This window comes from Camarhynchus parvulus, chromosome 7 (genome assembly GCF_901933205.1).
Source record: "Camarhynchus parvulus chromosome 7, STF_HiC, whole genome shotgun sequence".
Classification (NCBI taxonomy): domain Eukaryota; kingdom Metazoa; phylum Chordata; class Aves; order Passeriformes; family Thraupidae; genus Camarhynchus; species Camarhynchus parvulus.
In genome coordinates this window covers 24,827,331-24,836,641 of record NC_044577.1, presented here as the reverse complement: position 1 = coordinate 24,836,641, position 9,311 = coordinate 24,827,331, and the positions used below count along the sequence as shown (strand labels likewise).

At 43.5% G+C, this 9,311-nt stretch overlaps 1 protein-coding gene across 2 annotated transcripts in view; it reads left to right on the top strand.

Annotated features, from left to right (window-relative positions):
• The first annotated feature begins 263 nt into the window (after positions 1 to 263).
• The window catches only part of CNTNAP5 (contactin associated protein like 5), a 271,197-nt gene continuing 262,149 nt past the window's right edge, over positions 264 to 9,311 (top strand). For both annotated transcript variants that reach the window (XM_030952826.1, XM_030952827.1), the window contains exon 1: positions 264 to 602. In XM_030952826.1, the coding sequence (XP_030808686.1) occupies positions 527 to 602 (76 nt within the window). In that variant the 5' untranslated portion in view covers positions 264 to 526. The remainder of the gene's footprint in view (positions 603 to 9,311) is intronic.

Sequence of the window (9,311 nt, the reverse complement as noted above, 5' to 3'; positions counted from 1 at the left end):
TAAAATGTTCCAGCTACAGTGCTACTACCTAAAGGAAAAAAAAAAGAAAAAAAAGGAAGACTTTAATTTATTTTTTTTTTTCTCTCTAGGCATCTGATTTACTCCGTGACTCTGATGCTTATCAACAACGCGTGAAGATTGCAGTAAGCATCCTCCCTGGAAGGCGAGGAGGAGCAACTTCCAGGGGGCTGGGAGGAGGTGGAGTGCAGCGCGGCTCTCGCCTATAAGGAGGTGCCCAGAGAGCGGCTGGTGCTTCCCACCCAGCCGCTGCTCGCAAGGTGAATCGCCGCGGCGGCAGTCGGGGCAGCGGGCTCGGCTCGGGCACTGCCGCCGGCGTCCGGAGCGGCTGCTCCAAGGGCTGCGAAGAGTCTCCCGGCCGGCCCCGGCTTCCCTTCACCCGGAGTGCTTGGATGCTGTATGGAGTAAATGAGCGGAGGCAGAGCGAGCGCACAGAGGCTGAGAGGCGCTCGGAGACCGGGACCGGGGGAGACAGGCGGGCGGCTGGCTTCCCCCTCCGGGGCTGAAGATGGATTCCCGAGCCCTCGGGGGCTTCACTCTGCTGCTCTTCACTTTGTGGCATCTGGGATTAACTGCAACAAATTGTGAGTAACGTGAGTGCCAGGAGTTGCCTGGGGTTGGGTCGGGGGCGGGAGGAAGAGATGGGGAGTAACTCCCGGAAAAACGGGGTTATTGCGCCATGACCTCTGAGAAACTTAGCTCGGCTCTGCTTTGCTAATGGAGCTCAGAAATGCAAAGTTGGGGTCAGATGGAGGAACTGCTCTCCACCGTCCTGCCGGTGTGGATGTGGGAGTGAGCAGGAGATGCTGGAGCCTGCGAGGAGCCTCTCGGGGTTTCCCGCACGAATTTTGTCCTTCCGCTGGCTGCATCTTTTCGCGGTCAGTGGCCGCTGTCGCCCTGCCTCGGCTGCGGGCCACCGGCCGGGACGGGGCCGGGGTGGCCCCTCTGCCTGGTGGGGAGGGTCGGTCCTTCCCGCAAGGGCCAGGGGATGTCACGATTTTGCGGGCGCAGCCTGGCTCCAGCCTGGCGGAGCAGCGCCGGTGGCACTGGGCGTCTTCTCCTGGCCCGGGGGTACCGTCGGTTCCCTGGGCGCTTCCCACGGGCGCGGCTGTGTCCCGGGGCGTGGTGCTCGCCCTCCCTGCTGCCCCAGCATTTCGCAGCTGGGAAATCGCCATTCGCTCTTTTTTTTACCCCGGGAGATCCGCTCGTAAGTTCGCCACGTATCTCTGCCGGCCCTGCGGGGTCGGTCCCCGCCGGCAGGAGCATCCCTGGCCGCCGGGCTTTGCGGTGCTCCGGCGAGCTGGCAGCGGCGGCGGCTCTACGGGCGCGCTTGGGCAAACCCGGTGCAGCCGGGTGCCGGCGGTGCGGGAGTCCTGGAGGCCAGAGCAGGGGGTGATGCTCCCCGGGCTGCCGGCGGGGCTGGAGCGGGGCTCGGCGCGGCCTCTCCCGCGGCCCGTCGGGCGGAGCGGGCGGGCGGAGCGCGGCGGCCGCGAGAGGGCGCTGTTGCCCCGCCGGCGGCGCTGCCCCGGCCGAGCCCCGCGGGCAGCGCTGTCCGTCCGTCCGTCTGTCCGTCCGCCCCCTCCCAACAGCTCGGCCCGGCCTCTTTCTTCTCTTTTCCTATACATGTATTTCCCTCCTCTATCTTCTTTAATTTCTAGTCAATTAAATCACAGTTAATATGTTTTAATATTGCTCGCGAATACTAAATGGCAGGCGATTTAAGGCTGAGGCTTGCCATTACGGATGCGGCCATAAAGTTAATTCCTAACACTTAAAAAGAAACTCCGCGTTAATGAGTTTTACTATTTCACGGGTGACAGTTTAATTTCACAGTGCCAATAAACATTTCCATTGAATACGCGCTGCTTCCTAAATATTTAGGAGTCAATCTCAAAGCATGATGATCAATGGTTTTATTATACTGTACAGATTTTACTTATTCATTGAGCAATGAATTAGCATGGAATCAGCTGTAAGTGCTTTCCCAGGAGCTGAGAGAAGGAGCCTGTGAATCTGTAATAGCTGCAAGTTCCCTAGAAACCTCGTTAGATTCGCATGTGAAGATCTATGTGTGCTCGCACAGACCTCAATAATTGCACCCAGTATGAAAATTCATCACCTGCTTAAATAAATCATCTCCTTATGTTGGAGCTCAGGGAGGGTGTGCACTCTTCCTCAGTTTTGGGCCAAGAAAGCTCATATGTGGGCTAAAATATTGAAGCAGTATCTTGAAATATATTCAAGTAGCTGTGTGAAAGTGCTATAGCTTTAAAGGGTTACTGAGCTTCCAGGTACCCAGTAACCAAAGAAAATAACAGAATTCCACATATGAGAAGCCTCGGTGCAGGCGAATGTCAGAAGTTTCTACTTGAAAGCCAAAGTGCAAATGAGAAAGGATGGGTTCTGCACCGTCCTCAATTTGAATACTTTGGCCAAAGGAGTTGCATTCAGATGCCAGTACTGGGTATGCTCACAATGACTTCAGCAAGTTTGTTTCTGACAGATTTTGTGAACAAGAACAAAACTGGGGACAGCATTTATAGTTGAAAAGGATTATGCTTGGGGCTGGGGGGGAGAGTGCAGCTCATTTAATTTTCTTTGTAATATCTAATATGTCTTGAATCTAATTTGTTTTTTTCCCTTACTTCTAAATTATAAAACTCTTAAAATTATTATTTTCTCACTTATTTAATTTGCTGTAAAATTAAAGTCCTGAGTAAGTAAAAATCTTCTCTGCCACTGAGATATTTGATTCTAATTTTCTCTTTGGTAATAGTTTTTAATTAAACAACGAATTGGTGAAGAAACTGCTTTGAAACACAGCTACAGGCTAGGGGTCAGTAGACATCATTAGAAGATCAGAATTGCCAAATGCTAATAAAACATTAGAAATTCCTCCCACTTTGCATTTTGCAATATTTTATTAAATTAGGTAAATAGAGTGGCAATCGGATTTCTCCCCAGGATACTAATTACTAGAAAATGAATAAATAGCCATGTATGTAACACTGAAAATGTGTTGTATATGATGTCTGGGAGAACTGAAACTTCAACATTTATCAGATAGACAAGGAGACACAAAGCCTTGCCTGCTATATAACGAATTAGTTGCCCTTTAGCAGCATATTCTGTGATCTGAAACCATTAGCAGCTTTGGTGAGTCTAGACTTGTTGAGACCCATTTCTTTTTCCCCCTTCCTTTTTCATTTTAAAATTGGAAGGAGGGAGCAGTAGTAAAAAAAAATGAAAGGAGCTATGAACTCATGTTTTTCTTAAACACTTTTCTATATCAGTTCAGGGCTAGTCTGCAGCTGCAGAAGAGAATTGCAGGAGCCATTAGTGATCTTCCCCCAGTTCAGTGTTGTGCGTCTTAAAAAATATCCTCTATTGCTATTTTACATCTTATACTTCCCTCCGCCTTACTTGTATCTTTCTTGACTGACTTTTCACACATGGCCTGAAAGGATGTAGCAGATTAAAACACCTCCTGGTCAAGTAGCACCTTTTAACTCCCGTTGTGAAAGTTATTCTCAATTATTGCATGTTTCTGTTCCAGAACACAGCTGCCTCTGCCACCTCCAGCATTGCTAACATTTATTATCCCTTTTCACCAGCACTTACTAGCTGATCAGGAGACTTTCAAACCTTTCACTGAAACCCAGTCATAAGTGTCAGTCAAAGCTGCAGAAATTCAGTGTGTAGTAGAATGAGATCTTCTACTCTTGCAGAAATGTATGGTCAATGTACAGTCCATTACTCTGCAGTAGATTTCCTTGTGGCCTTACAGGACAGATCTGTCTTTAATAATTCTGTTCAGTTAAAAATAGGCAATGTGTGTCTGGCTTTTTTATTTTGGAAAAAATACTGAAGAAAATGTAAATATTTTTTACATGGAAGTTATATATATTATATATTTATTTATTTATTTTAGGCAACTAGTGTTCACTCTGATTTTAGCCTTCCTTTCTCTGCAGTGGTGATAATTGCGCAGGAGTCAGCCAAGTGTAAGTGAAAACTTACAGGAGCAAATCTGACTGGATATTTGAGGCCATCAAGATCAGGAGGGTGTGTTTGGGATTTGTGTAACAGCACAAATGAGACCTGTTGAGTCAACTGTGGCAAAGGCAAGAGGTTTCTTAAACAGTGACCTTTCTATCCGTGTGGTCAGAAATGCTAAGTTTGAAAAGCTGTGCTGAGATAAGGTAGAGTATTGATCGTTGGTTTGTGCCTTGTGTGTTTGCAGGCTGAGTAAAGAACATCAGACAAACCTCAGGCTTTTCCTCTGCCTCCACTACTTAAATATTCTTAACAAGAGAATAATATTCAGACATGCCTTCCTCTTCTTAGTTTCATACGGGGGAGAACACAAATGTTAGCTTTTTCATGCCTTCAGATGTATCAATGGAGAAATAGTCCAAAGCAATGAGATTTCCTGAGAGAAAAGCTGTGAAGGACCCACAGCTGGTGGGTACCTCCTTTGCATACCTGTCAGTATCTAGCTTTCAATCCCTTTGACTCAGTCAGCTCTCATTGGTCGTGAATCAGTCTCAAGATGGTCATTCCATGGACTACAAAGGTCTTTGGATTCTGCATCCACCAGGCAGATGGCATTACCAGCTACAGGAATCCATCCAGGGTTATTATCTCAGCACCCAATACATTATCTGCTTGGACATTTTCTTTTTCTTTTTTTTCCCCCCTCTTAATGTCATGCAAGTGCAGCAGGTTTTTCCTTATAAATTAACAGCAAGAACAATTTGTTTTCAAATGTGCTTGGTACATTTGTACAAAGTATAGACTTCAAGTGTAAAATATGGTGGGTAGAACAACCTACTTGTGAAGCTCTCCCTGCACATGGCATATACAGGCTTCTGCCAGCACTCCAGTCCATGTGGGACTAGTGAACTGTTTTTTTAAGTACTGTAATCATTCTTTCACCAATGGGAAAGTGAAGTTGTGTATATAAACAAGAGATGAATGTACAATCAATGTGAGAATCTAAGTAGCTAAAATAAAGCCTTAGGGGTCAATTGAGTTGATCCCATCTGGCATGGTTGTGTCCAATTCTCTGTTAATTCATATTCATATTTGCTATATGTAGTAGTTTCTAAATCCATGACTGCTCCTCATTTCCTCTTCCCCTCCTTCTCCTTTCTCTGCTGCTATTTGAAGCAAGTGGATATCTGAATACTGAAATGAATAGGAATCCGAAGGCAGTGGGAGTGTGAGGTAGCATTTATTTATTTTTAGCCCCCAAAATGGATTTTCTGTAGATGTGACAGGTTTCAGCTCTATTGGCAAACTTGAATTACAGTCTTACCTACCCCCTCCTCTGAAAGAGACACAAGAAGGGGAGAAAGAGAGGACTGAAGGTATATGTGCCAGCTCACACATGCCAGGCTCTGTCTCCTTCCCCTTTGCCTGCCAGCCTCCAGAATCCTACCAAGTGTTCCAGGGCTGTCTGTACAGGGCACCAGCCTGCTGTGCTTTTTTTTTTTTTAATTTTTAATTTTTTTTTTTATAATAATAGTAAAGAACTCTGCTGTGTTTTTCCACTCTCAGAATTAGGGCAATGATATTCTGGTTCTGTAGCATCTACTATTTCAGTCTGCTGTGGCCTTACTGATACAAGTATTGTCTCTGTAGGATGTGGTTCCTGCTGGACTCATCTCTTCTGGGTCTGTGCAAAAGAGAAAAGAACTGGTAGATCTGTATGAACATTTTACTTCTGCTTACAGTAAAGTCTTTAAGAGATATGAACTGTTTTGTGTTTTTTTCTTTTTGCTTTTAACTAAGCTTTCTCTACTCAAACTAAGAGAAAGGGGAAGGGAATAATAATGATATAATAAAGGTCTAAAATCACAGGCAATTCTTGAAGGCTTTGAAAGCATCACTTGGTAAGGCAGGAAGCATAAGCAGACATTTTGTCATGTCTGTAGAGTTAGAGAAAAACAATATTTTTAATTTTTCTTGGTACACAGTGCTGGGCTAATATAATTGATTATTAATTTCCTTGTATTAATGTTGTCACAGATTTTTTTTTTTATTGCCCTGTGCAGGTCCTCTTGGGCTAGTAATGCCATTTGTTCACTAGATGAGTGCAACTGATGTTTTAAATGATGAAAATAATTCAATATAGAACTTAGAGGGGGAAAAAAGATGGCAAAGCACAGGTTTTCTTATTTTTAATTATCTGCTCTGTTAAGCAGTTAAAATTTGGTAGTTCATAGTGTGGTGATCTAACTGCCCTTCTACACAGATGTATTTTGAAATATGCAGAAAATATTTAATACTTTAGCTGGTATTTTCTCCAAAAATAAAGGAAGGTAGCTTAGTAAAAGAGAGGGCATAAAGCCATTTGTAAATGTCATGAAGGATCTTTCTTGGTCTGTATTCTAGGGGAGGAATCCCATTTTTTAGCTGTGTTTTTCCTTTGCATGATGCTAGCTCTTTCTCTACATTCTTACAAACATATGCTGGAACTTGGATAACTTGGTTCATGTGCAGAACTTTGTGCCCGGAGATTATCAGTACAAGTTCAGAATAAAGCAGTGGAAGTCTGTATGAGCCTACCTGTCTATAATACTAAATAGGCATTAGAGTCCTGGTCCATTCTCTTATGTTGTATTTTGTAACCTGTCAATTAGAGGCCTCCAGAGTTGATCTTTTGGCTTTTTTGAATGTACAATTGTAGTACTTAAACTGAAAATAAGGTACAGAGCACAAAGTGGCAATGACATGTTTTATTTTATCCCGTGTTTCTCTACCATAATAAAGACCTCTCTAAGTTTGCATTCTCTAATGCAACACCAGGGATCTCAACCTGTGTAGTCCTTGAATAATCCAATTACCAGGAGTGTGCTGCAGCCATAACAACAGGATGTGCTGAATTCATTGACATCTATGATAAAAAAAAAATCTTTCTTCTATGGCAGAAGTTATCTATGGAAATAATTTTGACAGAGAGATGCTTGTCTACTCTTTTTCAAACACTGTATATGGAGTTGGAGACATTTTCATGGTTGAGAAGAAGGTTTTAGTGTTAGAAAGGAAAGTCAAGAAATTGCTCACGTCACAAAAACAAAACTAGGCCCTTAGTCTCTTCTCTATCAGTGGCAGCCCACCCTTTGCCCTCATTTTGCACATGCCAGATCAGAGAGGAGTCAGGCCTGGAATCAGAGCCCTGTGTGCTCGTGCGCAGCAGGGAGGAGGAAGCTTCCAGTGAACCCTCAGTTTGAGCCTGGTTGAACCAGGCTTTGGATAACAGCAGCTCAACAATTTGTTTTGTTATGAATGGAGATTATTCAAGTGACTAAATTTAAAGTAGCATCCAGCACTGCTGTGACTCGTGGTCTGGAGGGTGTTTCAGTTCTAGGATTGTGCTGATGTGCTTGTATTGGAACAGGGTAGCCCATATTCCTGATAGAAACTGGCTTATCAATGAGTAGGATGTAGGTGCTGGAGGTTTGCTGGGAAGTCTCTGTGACTCCCTCCTGTCTTAGTCAGCATCAAACACATTTCACCAGTGATAAACTTGTAAATGTTTCCCAGGCTGGGCATGCTGTTCCCATGCTGGACAATACAACTCTGAATTTGAGGTTAAGGGGTAATTTTAATGAGCATTACTTTTAGGTGGATTCCTAAGAGCAGTAACAAGAAAAAGCTAACTTTGTAATTGCTCTGTGAATACCATTCAAGACTATAAAAGGCTTTTAGTAGCTGGTGTTAATGTACTCTTTTCCAAACTGTTAATTGCCTGGGATCTGTGATATCTTTATGGCATAAAGAGCATTGAGTTGCAGTGGGACACACGGCATTCCGTTCAGCTTGGTACTTGAAAATACTCAAAAGATATTCAGCAGCAACCACAGCAGTGGAAGCTGCAAAGAATAACTGGTATCATTCTGAGGAATGTTTCTCTTTTGACACTGGTAATTAGGGTTCAGCACAGAGCCCCAGCACATGAAACAGAATGGTGTTCAATGCTAACCACGGTGGCACTGCAGCAGTTGGACTGGGAAGGAAACAAATGTGTTTTCCTTCTCTCTTTTATTGTGTGTATTGAGAAAGATTGAGTGTTGACCCTTAGGAATTCTGGGGCATAAATTTTTCTTCTAAAACTATTCAGTGCACTGTGTTGCCAATAAAGTAGTAAATAATAATAATAATTTTCAAATGGGTAGAATCCTCTCTTTGTTCCCAGCTGGGCAATAAGGAGTTGATAAATGCTGCACTGCCTGGATAAGAATTGGCTTGTTCCATTTACTGCTCTAAATGGTGAAGCATTGTTCCTCGATGACAATGGTTCTTCACTGATGACAGCTCGTCAGTGCTTCAGGAACAGAGACAAATGCCTTGTGATCTATGCCACCAGTGACACACTGTAGTCATTCCCATAACAATTCAGTGATGTCTTGTATGTTTGGGCATCAGTTGCCCCATTTAGAATGTAGATACTGATCCATTGCTCTCTATCCTCTTCCTAGGTCATAAAAGCAACCTGCTGGGCATTAATATAGAATTTTCTTCTTTCCCTTCATGCAAATTTGTCACTGGAACAAGAGGGGAAATGACATGTTCTAACTGGAGAATATGTGTTGTGTCTGTAAAATTATACACAAGGAATGGAGCTGGAGAAGGAGTCTGGGGTGTGCAGGCAAAGAGAGGAGGTCACAAAGAATGTTCTTCCAGTTTACTATTACCAGCGGCAGCATCCTAATGCACTCAGTGAAGAGGTCTAAATTAATGGTCCAAGTGAGTCATCAGTGAACCCTTAGTGGGAACACGTTCATTTGTAGTAATCAGGATTGATTTATGAGTAGGACAAAAGGGACCAAATAAGCTATGAAAATGCATGTTGTAGATGTTTTTTTCCTTGATGAATAATTCATCCTTTTCTAGTATCCATGAAAACAAAAACACTGTGCACATAAAAACCCATTAAAAAAGTTAATCCCACAAATGGCTGAACATGGAGAAAATCAGCTTTTGTTTTAAAAGGTAGATTTTCTCAAATCTTCTCTAATTTGATTTGCCAGTGGGGTATAATTTAAGTCAAACAAGTTAGCAGCATTACTTGCTATATAGAAGTCTAAATATTTAATAGATTTTGATAAATGCCTGCCCCCCAGGATAAAGAGCTTAGGAACACTCATTTTCCACAGTGCAGAGGGTAAGCTAAACCAAATAGAAATGGCAAACACAATGGAGAGGGAGTTTCTGTTCACAGGATAGATATGGTCCTCCAGACCTGGCCTTGGGAGAACTTGCATAAGTGCACCTACATAATCCTA